The following is a 13,164-nucleotide window of genomic DNA, read 5'->3' as shown; positions in this document are numbered from 1 at the left end:
GAATATTTTTCCAAAACATGGATCACATTAGTGTCATTTAATGTGGAGTGGATCTATCAGTGTTTCTTTAATACAAAGACTATTGGCTGAATTTCCTTCATATTGACATTCCTGCATTTTACTTTCAAATATTAGCACCAGCCCCAAAAATAGGTTATCAGTTTGGCAATGCATTTTTGTGTGGATGCTCCTTTTTTTAAGAGTTATTTCACAGTGGTAAGTATGTTTCCACTCTTAAGTCTGAGAAAAGCATTTGGAAAGTATGAAACAAGGACCATTAGGATAGTCCACTCATGCAGATACATAGATAGATATTATTAAATTATTTCTTTAATGTGTGGCTACATTGTGATCATTTTAGTGATTAAATTACCTTGGAATGCATCTGTCATTAGTTGTTTAATCTCTAACATTTCCATTATTGAACATTGCCTTTTATCATGTCTGGTTGCTTGATGCACAGATTGTACCCAGACTATTGTATCGCTTGAACAGATCTTGAACCGAATCACATAGACTTTGGCTGCTCTGCATGAGTCTGGGGCCCCCCTGGGGAGGCCCTCCTCGAACTTTGACAAAACAACAAATCCGTACGCATTAAAAAAGCTTTATTCGAGAAATGTGCAGCATGTGTTAACAAAACATAGGTAGGATCCAGTAACATAGGTCGTGTAACATTATGTTTTAGGTTGGAAAAAAATTACATGGGTACATGAAAGGCCACATAATGGTGACTGAAAGTGATTGCTATTTATTGCGTGGACTTCTGGAGCTCACCTACAACAACATCAGACTGAAAACACACAATGCAATTTTTGTATCCAGTGTTGGAAGAACAGAGAAGCTGCTCAAATCACAGAGGGTCGACTGAGACGGGTCGCGTTCCACAGCCCCACTAGACTTTTTGCTGGCATGTATGGAAAGTGCAAGATTTCTCCAGATCTGTTGGGAAGAGAAAAATAAAAGAATCTGTTAAAGTTTGCAGAGCAGACGCACAGACACAGCAGAAATGGTTCAGGGAGACGGATGTTGAACTTAATTTGGGTTGGGATTTTTGTTTATCAGGACAAACCTGGAGCAGTTTGACTGCACTGCCTCAGCGAATCCATGGCAGCCATGTAATCTGGTCCCAAGAACTTTACATAGGTTGTTCCACCTGGAACCTCCTGGAGACACTTAGTGGAGTCCTTGAAGAGGAGGTTCTTCCCATCATCAGACTGGAACATTTTGAATGAAGGATTGCTGCCAGTGGTACCAAACTTGGCCTATAATGAACAATAAAATGTAAATTCAGAAGTGAATGTTTTATGTTTAGTTTTGACCTAATAGTCCTATTTATAATTCCTTATATATAAATTAATAACAGGATCAGAAATCAGCAAAGGGTCTGGAAAAAATGCCTATGAAACTTATTAAATTGGTCTGACAAAATGTTCTTTAGGTTTTGTTTTTTCATAAATGGGGGCAATAGCACCCTAAATTAAAATGTAGGTGGTTAAAAAAAACAATGTAGGAAATATGGTCTAAACTGTGAGCACATGAATTCATTCTTGACCTGCTGATCTTTGAGAATGTGGACAACTTCAGAGAGGGCTTCTGGACGTGTCACCACAGCATGTGCAGGCACGAGGGCAAGGTTGCAAGAGGCGTAATCGGAGATTTCAGCTGGACCTCTCCCAGGACAGATCAGCTGGTAGTCCTCAGACTTCACATCCGCAGCCCATGTGGGACCTTTCCCTGGTAAAATAAGATAAGTTTTACAGTCAAAGGAAAAAACAGTGTTGCAGGTAAAATGAAAACAAGTCTTTTTCTGTTTCTTACCATCACTGTTTTCTCCAACAATTGTGTGTTTAATGAAGGCAACATCACCGGCACCCTCAACAAGACACCTAGATTAAGCGAAAACATAACTTATACAATGTGAAAATGAATTTGTTGCCGAGAGGAAGAGCAAAAGCTAGAAAACAAAGACTGGAATCAGGGGCAAGCAGCTTTCTTACTTTCTAAATGAAACAAAAAAAGATTTTAAAATAGATTTTGCAGTAAAGCTGAGGCAATTTGACTTTTTAATTAAAAATGAACATGAAACATGAAGATGAAAAAAATCAGGTCATTTTTGGTTTTAGGATGATGTATTTTACGCAGGTGGCATCAACTGGAGATGCATTTAAGAGATTATGCAAAATTCTGAGCAGATGAATGGTTGGCTCAGTATTTTATTTATTCAGTCGTTTTTGTTTCGCGTTTTTGTCTGCAATTTCAAATGCAAAAAACGAAATTATAATATGTTAATTAAAAAGTTTTCGAGGTGCTTGAAAGGTACGTTTACAGGGTGAAAGGTCACCAGTTTTTCTCAATATGTTCGAATAACTCTCAGTAAGAAAGCTATCTACATTGGCATTCAACACGCGTGCAGAGATGGCTGGATTACACTGTAGCATCCTACCTAAAGGCTCCAGCGTAGCCATAGTACAGCTCATCAGCGCTGGCTTTACACTTGGCCACATCACCCACAGCTTTACCGCTGCCGATACACTGACGACAGAACGGGCTGGCGGGGTCTGCTCCGGGAGCACAGCCGCTGGTGAAGAAGTGAGCTGAGGAGACAAGACACACTGGTGATAAACTGAGACATGAGTCCTTTCTATCATCATTTCAGGATCTACAACACAGGACAACACTGGTCCATGGCTCTTTGAAGTTATGAGAGAACGAAGGGCAGGACTCAGTCTGCAAAGCAAGTGTTGTATCAGAACAAGATCTGTGCTGCTTCTAACACAAAAAAAACCTGTTCATGGCTTTTGAGTCCTTACTCTCTCCTCCATTCACTCAGCCCTCCACTGACTCCGGACACATTTGCCTCCTTCTTCACTGAGAAAGTGACCACCATCAGCAACCAATTCTCTGAGCCTTACCACCTCAGTCTGCTCCAACCTGCTACTGCTACCTCACTCTGCTCTTTTGCTCCTCTGAGTGAGGATGAGGTCTCCAGAGTTCTCCTGAACTCAAACCCTACAACCTGTCCTCTCGATCCAATACCAACCAACATCCTCCATTTTCAATTCCTCCCTGGAAACTGGTGTCTTCCCCACTGCCTTTAAGCAAGCTCAGGTCACCCTGCTCCTCAAAAAGCCCAATCTCAACTCAGCCCAGATTGAAAATTACAGGCCAGTGTCACTTCAGCCATTCCTGTCCAAAATACTTGAGCACCCAGTCTACAACCAAGTTTCTTAGCATCTGCAGAAGAACAACCTGATTTACTCTTATCAATCTGGCTTTAGGCATGACCACTCCACTGAAACTGCACTCCTGTCAGTCACATATCACTGTGACTGGCTAGAGCTGCTGGTCAATCCTCTGTCCTACTGCCACGGGACCTTCTGCTGCCTTTGACACGCTGAACCATCAAATTCTCCTCTCCACACTCTCTGAAATCAACAGCTCAGGATCTGTCCTGTTGTGGTTCAAGTCCTACCTCACAAGTAGATCTTCAGAGTGTCATGGTGGGGAGAAGTGTCTGAATGAAATAGCTTATCAACAGAGGTACCCCAGGGGTCAGCGCTCGGTCCCCTACTCCTCTCCTGATACACCACCTCACTCAGTTCTATAATCTGCCTACATGGCTTCTCCTTTCACTGCTATGCTGACCACACTCAGCTGTTCCTGTCTTTCCCACCTGAAGACACAACTGTCTCAGCTATATCAGCGTGCCTGGCTGATACCTCCACATGGATGAAGGAATGCCACCTTCTACTAAATCTCTCCAAAACTGAACTCATTCGGCGTGTCCCTCCATTCAACCACAGATGAGTGTTCTGCTTGACTCATATCAACTCCTGGCCACGAACTCTGCCAGAAATCTTGGTCTCATGATTGATGACCAGCTGACCTTTAAGGTTAAGTGTGGCCTCAATTGCTTGGTCCTGTTGATATGCCCTCTAAAACACCAGGAGGATCAGACCCGACCTGACACAACAAGCCACACAGCTTCTGGTTACAGGCCCTTGTGATTTCAGGCATTGACTACTGCAACTCTATCCTAGCAGGCCTCCCTGTGTGTTCATTTAAACCTCTGCAGATGATCCAGAATGCAGCGGCACACTTTAACTTGCCCCAAACTGCATATCACCTCACTGTTAATGCCTCTTCATTGGCTTTCAGTGGCAGCTCGAATCAAATTCAAAACTCTTCTTCTGGCATACAAAACATTGACAAGAATGACTCCTGCCTACCGGGAATCCCTCATCCAGGTCTACACTCCCTCTCGCCTGCTACGCTCTGCCTGCGAGAGACAGCTGGTGCTCCCTGCCCAGTATGGCTCTAAATCTCTAGGCAGACTCTTCTCCTCTGTTGTTCCAAAATGGTGAGAATGAACTACCCAACTCCATACGATCCACAGAGGCCCTTGCATCTAGGCACTTAAATCTGATCCCTGTCCTCTTTGTTCTCAAGGGTAGAATGAGTCAGACAGTCTAAGATCCAGCTCTTAGTGAATACTTAGCACTGACAATGTGGAATATTGAATGTGTTGAATGCTGAAAGATAGTGCTGGTGTTGAGTTACTGGTTGTGGTCAGCTGTGGTTAAATTATATTAAGAAAGAAAAAAAAACTGGCACTTCTTCTGCCACTAGATGGCAGGCCAATCAAACTTGGAGCACTTTGTCGTACTTAAATAGGCTTTCCCTCCAGTCTAAATTCTTGCTTGTGTTGTACGTTGCTTTTGACAAAAGTGTCTGCCAAATTAAATTTTAGAATTGTAGAATTGTAGACAGAAGTTATAGGGTCCTTACTGAAGTCACAGTCACTTGTCTGCTTGTGGATGTGACCCATGGGGATGTTCCAGCCGGCAGTACGGCCAATGCCAGTGTGGCAAGACCTCTTTCCCTTCAGTGTGTCCCACGTCAATCCAGAGCTTTTCTTCACCACAGCAACGGCATAGTAAGAGGAGGCTTTGTCTACATGGGATGAGAGAAATATGAGTTAAATAATAATTTTGCAAAGTAAGTGTTTAGAACTACCTCTTTCCATAACACATCTATAAAATGGATAGGTAACAGTTTTACGTGCGCTTCTGTGTAACAAACCATTTGTCTGACTAAATATGCAGACGTGTGAAAGTCATACGAAGTATACAATTTAGTAAGTAATTAAATTAATCATTAATTAATGATAAAAGAGCATTTACTTCAGCAAAAATTGTGCCTGCTTTGCCCCACTGACATTATTTGATGGCTCTAGAATGAGTGAACAGTTGGGCATCATGTTTAGTTCATTGATGAATTTTGGTTTGAAGGTAGTGATTCATGTAAAGTGTGAAGAGCAGCAACAAACACAAGTTCGATACCTGTAGGGGCGCTGCACTGCTCTGTGAAGAGACCAAGAGATGCAAATGTAACTCATGTAGGTGGAATAAAAAACAGGAGCGGTGGTATGGTTTCTCTACTATCAAATACCTTCATTGTACTGTTCCACCATAGCAGGAATCAGTCCACACTTCCCTGCTGTGTACACCTGTCCTCCGTCCACCGCCATGGCATCCGCCTCTTTACGCTGCAGTGGCGAATGACGGCAAACAATCAGAGACACGCATTCTCAAGCTGATAAACAAAAGTTTGTTGTATTTCCAGATTTTACCATGATCTTCCTCAGACATTCATCAACCGAGGCTCCACTCTCGCATTCAATGCTAGTGCTGTCAACGCCAAAACTATTGATGCTCCAAGCGTCACACTTGGCTGTCTCGGCTTGACCAACAGCGCACCATTTGATGGCCGAGGACGAAGCACCCGATGGTTTCTCTGGAAATTCAATTGAAATAATGATGACCTAATATTTTGTAAGATTATCTTTGTGTGTTTTGTTGTATTGTTCTTTTTTTGCTGATACCTTTCTTAAGGGAACGGATGATGCTCATATACTCAGCACCCAAGTACAGGAAGGAGTCTGTGTGCGGGGGAAGCTTCACCAGCTTTACTGCTGAGTCCTTGAACATCAGGTTCTTGGCAGGACCGTAGCCTTCCGAGGAAAAGAGATCAAAGTCCGATGAAGTCTGCAAAAAAAAAAAATTCAACACGTAAATAACAATGTTACACATTTATAATGATACCTTTGCGCTGCATAAATAATACCTCACACACACACATTTAGGTGGACAGTATTGTACCTGTACTGCGTCGAGACTTGTCCAGATTAATTCGGCCAGCTGATCATCCTGGCGGGTGACAACAGCATGAGCTGGTACTCGGGCCAGGTGGCATTCTCTGAAGCTGTCAATCGGTGCTCTCGAGTTATCCTTGCACAACAGTTCATAATTGGCCTTCTCAGAATCTGCAAGTGTGTCAAAACAGTCATTTAAACCTTTATCGTCTAGTTCAAAACGCTTCTTGTACCGATCCTCTTGTAAGTACTGTGTTCATTAGACAGCTGTCATGGGAATCAGATGTAATCTAGGAGTTAATGACGGCTGCACAAGTGATAACGACTTAAAAAGACTCCCGTAAATCCCGTGAACGTGATGATGAAAAGGACTCAATCAGGCAAGCACATATGTATATAACTAAAAAAATGGTCACAAAATTCATTAGTGAGATAAAAAAAAATTGAATAATGACTCCTACATTTGGAAGATTTACAAAATTCACGATTACTTAATTCTAAATATCAAAACTTTTTCATGTCATTGAATAGATGATGAAGAGATACTGACCAGGTACAGTGAGATGCTTCACAAAAGCCACGTCTCCTTTTCCGTCCACCAGGCATCTACACGGTTGGATATTACAGGTTATTAGTCTTAAATTGTGGTAGAGTTCATAGATGAAAAACAGGTTGAAGGAGGTAATGAATGGAAAAGAATCCCAGACATAGCTGTGGCTAACACATTTGGATGGGATTTGGTTAAAGCACAGTAGTGGGATTAGATACTGACTGGAAGGCTCCACTGTAGTCATAGTAAGGTTCCTTCTGGGACCTGGAGCAGTCTCCTTTGCACAGTTCACACAGTTTGCGGATCGGCGCCCCCGGGACACAACTGGAGAGGAAGAACTCGCTCACCGCTGCAAAAACAAAAGCAACTTTTAGAAAGGCAATTTTTTTTTGTCTTGAAAAGTGCAAAAGTAAAACCTTCCTTTTGTTTTGTGTGTGGCAACCTCATATAATATAATATAATATAATATAATATAATATAATATAATATAATATAATATAATATAATATAATTAGGTCTCTTGATTGATGAAATCTCCTTAAATAAGTGTTTCGTTATGAAATACTCTAAATGAATCCCCTACATCAGTGGTTATGGTGTAAAATAAGTCACTTCAAACAGATTTTGGTGATTGTGTGAATAATATAATAAAAATTTTCCCCTAAACAAGGACATCTTCAACAGTTTCTTGGAGACAACGGCCGTAACAGCTAAAAATATGAGATAAAAACGACCAACAGTTTCTACAGCGTGTAACAACAGGGCTAAGCAGCTTCAATAATGCTTTTGAGCAGCTGAGGAGTGTTGCTGCCCTCTACTGGTTACTCACAGCTCTCAGCTTTACAAGTCCATGTAAGGGGGTCAAGGGGCAGGGGCGCAATTAATGGGGGTTTTACTGCACTTTTTTCTATTACTAACTGATATATAATTCAATATTCTAACTTCAAATAAAATATAATGACTTTGCCCCGATTTCAAATAAACGTCTACTACAGTAATTATGCTTGACTCAATAAAAGACTTATCAAAACATAATGTTGACATACACTGATGATTACGTCAAGGTCCTTCCTGTGTGTTATTGAAAAAATAATCAAGAATTGTTGGTTTAGATCTAAAGTAAATAAAAGTGTATTGATATTTGTGTTTGAACTGTAGCAGCGAAGGATGGAAGGTTGACACTCACCCTGCTCCACAGGCTTGTCTTCTGTGCTGTTGAAGTCTATTATATCCATGGACACCAAAGTTCCGATGGGAATGTTCCAGCCTGCAGACTTGCCGAAACCAGTGTGGCAGCTTTTCTTCCCCTTGAGATCTCTGAGGCCAAACCCAGAACCCTTCTTGACCACAGCAACAGCGTAGTAGCAGCTCTCTGAAGCTGGCACAGAAAGAGCGTGATCAAACGTACGAAACCTCTTGAATAATTCCTTTTTTGTTGTTTTTGTTACACCAGTATTTCTAAAAAAAAACTGTTTCTTTTCATGCAGTAGGGAGGACACTTTTTTTTAAACCTTATTTGCCTGACATGAATTATTCCATTTTCTGGCTCTTTTTTTTTTTTTTTTTTTTCAAATACATTCAAAGTCAGACAGAATACTTCATTAAAGGTCGGTATTTGTAAGAAAAAAAATGTAATGGAAATAATTCCACCATCATACTATCACTGACAAAAAATTCTATGTTTTACTTTACAAATATGTCACCTGTCCTTGAAAAGTAGGTAGTTTATTGCAACATACTGGGGCCGTAGTCCTCAGCGATTATAGGGTGCAGGTTGTAGTTGAGCAGTCCAGCAGTGTAGACGTCTCCTCCATCCAACGTGATGGCGTCTGCCTCACCAGCCTGTCAGAGGACTCACATTTTTACCATTCAAAACTTTATGCACACATGAATACTTTACATTTGTTCAATTTGTTTTACCTATATTCATGACAGCTACAATTAATTATCATATTCCAGATTTACAACATTTTCTTGATGCCATCTGACCATGAATCTGTCCAATAATACATTCGGTAATGGAGTTCAGATGTTGTCTTTATTCATTCTATTCTCTCATACCTTGAGATTAAACGTTAATTCATATCTTTAGTTAAGTTCATCGAGTTTTTTTTTTTATGACACCTCTTAATTCTTCATCTTAACTCATCTCTTACTGCATAAAACAACAAAAAAGCACAACACAAAACATTTTTTCCTGGCGGCAAATCGAATAATTATCTTGTTTTGTTGAGATAATGAGCTCGATAAATTTGCTGAGTTATTTGAAGACTGTGCAATCATGATCTCATGTCAGGGAAACTGCATAAATGAAGTAACTACAAGCAGTTTTTCTGCTTCTGTATAAATGAGCCACGCCTCATAATTTACATGCATGTTCAAGATCCAAAGTGATATTACTAATAAAAACAAAACAAAAGAAGACCACACATGCTACCTTAATGAAGTGGGTGAGTAATTAAGTACATCTGACTGACTGAATACTCCATATTACCCTATATCCTTTGTGCGTGTGGGTGTGGGGGGGGGGGTAAGTTTTTTTTTTTTTTTTTTTTACATTTTGTTTCCTATCAGTAAATAATTCTATTTGTATTTTATTTATATCTCAGCTTTAAGGTATTTTTTTTCAGTGGGTGTCTTTATTTCTACCTAATATTATGAATGTTTTTACCAAATGCACAAACACAAATTCCTCTATTGTGGAAAAAACTTCACCTGTTATTAATCTGATTCTCCTCAGTAACATCGATACCACAGTAGATGATTTATTTGTCACATTTCTTTGGTAATATTCTCACCGTAATGGCAGTGATGCACTCGATGGTGTTATCTCTCTTGACGCAGGAGAACGCGGTAGCTTTGGCTGAAAGCTGCGTACACTTCATTAATTCTTGGTCCGATTTTACGCACCATCTCACCCTTTCTGCCCGGGGGGTAGCGAGCACCACGGCTGAGGAGGAAAATAATTAGAATTGCAGTAAACGAAGGATTGAAGTTTAAGAAACAACTCGTTTGGAGGTGAAATGTCTTTACCGAGGTACCCGAGGGACGCCACAAACAGGAGAGACTTCATGCTGGACGGTGAAGGTCTGGAGGTCAGCAGAGTGTCGGGTGATCTGGGGAGGAATCTCCTGCTTTTATAGTTAAACTCCACCCGAGTAGGAAAAAAAATGCATGTCAGAGTTTGCTGATGCGTGCGTGCGTGGGCGCGTGCATGACCTTGTACTTTTGTGTATGGAGGAGAGATTCGAGATTTCTTCATGATGGAACTTTCCCGAAGCTTTAACAGTTTAACTTCTTCTTTTTTTTTTTTTTTGGCACGATCCCAAATTAGAGGGAAATGAGACGAAACACGTTATTGACAGACTTGTAGTGCTTCATTTCTAAACTGGTGCAGATTATTTCCTTCATATCCATGTGCGTTGTGTTCTACCCTTACTTGACTTTCCTTAGCTGTGCAAACGTCTGACCTTTAGGGGCAAAAAAATGTGAAGAAATGACTGATTTACTCAGGGATATACAATATTCTGCTTTGCGATGGAGTGCACATTTTAGGATGAGTTTGCATCACTTCAACTGTCTTAAACCTGGAATTTGCAATGCATTTTCGATTCTTGTAAATCCTTCTTGTTGCTTTACTTCATATTTAATTTGAAAATAAGACTAGAACAAACTGACAGAAAATGTTGTGTTGGGTTGTCTGAGGAGAATTACACAACCAAGTTAAATACCATAAGTATTCAGCCACATTAGGCAAAAGGTCAGTGGACCCTGTGAAGCATAGGATCATCTGTGTCTTAATCATTTCACTGTAAAGGCACAAACTGGTGCAACTATGTATTCATCAAAGTATTTCTTTGAAAAAGGCTGTGACGGGACAGTCATCATTGTGTTTGCAGAGTCAACATTACCCAACACAAGAGCTAAGGTTCACGGTGATTTGTAAATTTAACCAATAACACCTTTTTTTGTTCTGATGAACAGAGGTTGAAATATCACACAAACAAATTTCACAATACATTTCATGTCACATGACCAGCCTTGGATGGTGCAACTTTGGAGTATCTGATATGTGGACAGAACAAAGATACAATCGAAGTCTTAGTGAGCTGTTCCTGAAAGCAAAAACTTTCGGAGTCAAAGACTTTTATTGTGTCTCATTTTCTGCTCCGTCCGTGTGCACTTGTTTTATTGCTTATTGTTTTATGTTGCTGAACAAGAATACCTGCAATCCGCTCCTCTTTCATGCAGGAATGTGGAGGAGAACAGAGGCATTGTTTTTAAAAATGCATCACAGGTTTTATGGGAACAAATGAAAAAAAAAAAAGGTTCCAAAGGACTTTGCAAAGATATGATGACATCAACAGCAATGTGTAGGTTGAGGTCGTGAGTCATTTCATATCACTTACTGATAAAAACTGACAAAAAAATAAAAAGAAAATCTGAGATTATAAAATGCTACTTAAAATAATTTGGGAAGGTTTGCTTGATCTGGATCTACAAAAACAGTCACAGCTAGAGACGGCCCTTTCAGGGAAATCTGCAACTAAATGGGTATTCAGAGGAACATCAACATAAACATTGGCAAACATCACGATAGCAGGTGGGGGGAGTCTCTGAGTCCATGTCAGACAGGTATTTCTTGTTATTTGAGTTCATTTAAGTTTCAGCTGTCCTCTGTTTTTTCCCAGTGTTCAAAACTTGGACAGTTCTATTCTGTCATTTGTCTTCATGCAGATGACACTCTGTTGTACGTTTCAGCTCTCTCATTAACAGGCAACTTTTCACCTGACATAAAATGCATGTATTGCTTTTTGTCAAAAAGTTAGTTCATGTGTGAGATTGCGTCTTTTGTTCTACATGCTGCACACATTTTCGAAATATCCCTGTTTTAACCGTTTGCATGCATGCTCTCAAGTTGCAGAACACTGAGCTCTCATTGTAACTGCGTAACACTAAATAGAAGTAGAAATTAGGATCAAATGGGGCATATTTATCCTGTTTATTCTGCAAAGTATTTGCTGAACAATATGATATGTCTAAATAAACCAAAAGCTGTTTAAGTTGTAATATCTCATCTTTGGGGGGTGTATAAAAACAATAGGCAGACAATCTGAGAGCCTAGTACTTAAATGCTCTTGAGTTTGTGATAGTATGGCACAGTGGCACTGCATGGACTTCATTATCTCTTGGTTATTTAAATATTGAAGCTCCAAATGCAACATTTGTAAACATAAACAAAACATCCATCCATCCATCCATTTTCTTCCACTTATCCAGTTAAGGGTCACCTATTATACACAAAAGAAAAAAATCCAATATGTAGCAAGCATATGAATGTCAAGCATCGAGCCGAACGACAATAAAATGCTTAAAGATGTAGTCTGGAGTCACTACATCCAGTCACAAAGAAACAGGAAGATACTGCATGCCTGTAAGTGTAGTCGATGGAGTAAAGTCCCTGAACCGTCAATCATGTACTCATGTACCTCCTCTCATCACTGCTTGTGTGTGTGTGTGTGTGTGTGTGTGTGTGTGCGCGTGCGCGCGCATCCACTCATTTTCTACTCCTTATCCTGTTAAGGGTCATGGGGGGGGGGCTATCCCAGCTGCCTTCAGGCGAGAGGCGTGGTTCACCCTGGACAGGTCATCAGTCCATCACAGGACCAACACAGAGACAGGCAACCATTCACACTCACAGTCACACCTACGGTCAATTTAGAGTATCAATCAGCCTCGTCCTCTCTTGATGTCTTTGGACTGTGGGAGGAAGCCGGAGTACCAGAGAGAACCCACACAGGGAGAACATGCAGACTCACACAGAAAGATCCAGGACTCGAACACAGAACCTTCTTGCTGTGAGGAAACAGTGCTAACCACTGCACCACTGTGCCGTGTGTGTGTGTGTGTGTGTGTGTGTATATATACTGTATATAGTGAGTGAGAGAGAGAGAGAGAGAGAGAGAGAGAGAGAGAGGTCTGCGTTTTTCCTACATGGCTCCACATGTGGGATTTCAGTTTGTCTTTGCCACTGTAAATATTTTGTGACATTAATCCAGAATAGCTAATCTTCAAATGTTTTTTTTAATCCAGCCTCCTGAGACACCTTGTGACTGACTGCATTTCTGGCAGTGATTTTGGTCCACTAGGCAAATATGACTTTGCTACATTAGAGCAGATCATTTTATCATTGAACACTGTTCAGAGGAAACAGAGCAAGAGGCTAACGGGTCACAGTAGGGTGGATGTTAAACACAAACACCCTCTCGGTGTGTAGGGTGGAGGGTGAGTCATACGCCTCTGTCACCATCAACTATCTGGACAAAAAATACTGTACAGGACACCTACACAGACAGGTTGAGTGACATCATGCTCAGCTGATGATGAATCATCACTTTTGTACAGACCATGCCAGGTTCCTGAGGTCTTCTGATCAGGGTTTGGGGATTTCTTCGAT

At 40.7% G+C, this 13,164-nt stretch overlaps 1 protein-coding gene across 2 annotated transcripts; it reads right to left on the bottom strand.

The window, feature by feature from the left end:
- Positions 1–591: 591 nt before the first annotated feature.
- On the bottom strand, positions 592–9,873 carry tfa (transferrin-a). Of its 2 annotated transcripts, XM_086203651.1 has the most exons (17): positions 9,741–9,873; positions 9,506–9,657; positions 8,447–8,549; positions 7,894–8,085; positions 6,930–7,056; positions 6,708–6,763; positions 6,165–6,328; positions 5,888–6,050; positions 5,636–5,799; positions 5,455–5,551; positions 5,346–5,366; positions 4,792–4,956; positions 2,447–2,597; positions 1,822–1,889; positions 1,556–1,737; positions 1,073–1,265; positions 592–942 (listed from the first exon to the last, which is right to left on the bottom strand). In XM_086203651.1, the coding sequence occupies exons 1-17, from the start codon at positions 9,778–9,780 to the stop codon at positions 896–898; spliced, it is 2,085 nt and encodes a 694-aa protein (XP_086059777.1). In that variant the 5' UTR covers positions 9,781–9,873; the 3' UTR covers positions 592–895. The 2 variants fall into 2 exon arrangements, with proteins under 2 accessions (XP_086059777.1, XP_086059776.1); XM_086203650.1 differs by having other exon boundaries at positions 1,556–1,889.
- Between the last annotated feature and the right edge of the window lie 3,291 nt (positions 9,874–13,164).

Source organism: Aulostomus chinensis, chromosome 5, assembly GCF_037954235.1.
Source record: "Aulostomus chinensis isolate RoL2024-O1b breed Wild chromosome 5, RoL_Achi_v1.0, whole genome shotgun sequence".
In the NCBI taxonomy this organism is placed as follows: Eukaryota; Metazoa; Chordata; class Actinopteri; order Syngnathiformes; family Aulostomidae; genus Aulostomus; species Aulostomus chinensis.
The sequence above is the reverse complement of the archived record's forward strand: the minus strand, read 5'-3'. Positions and strand labels throughout refer to the sequence as shown.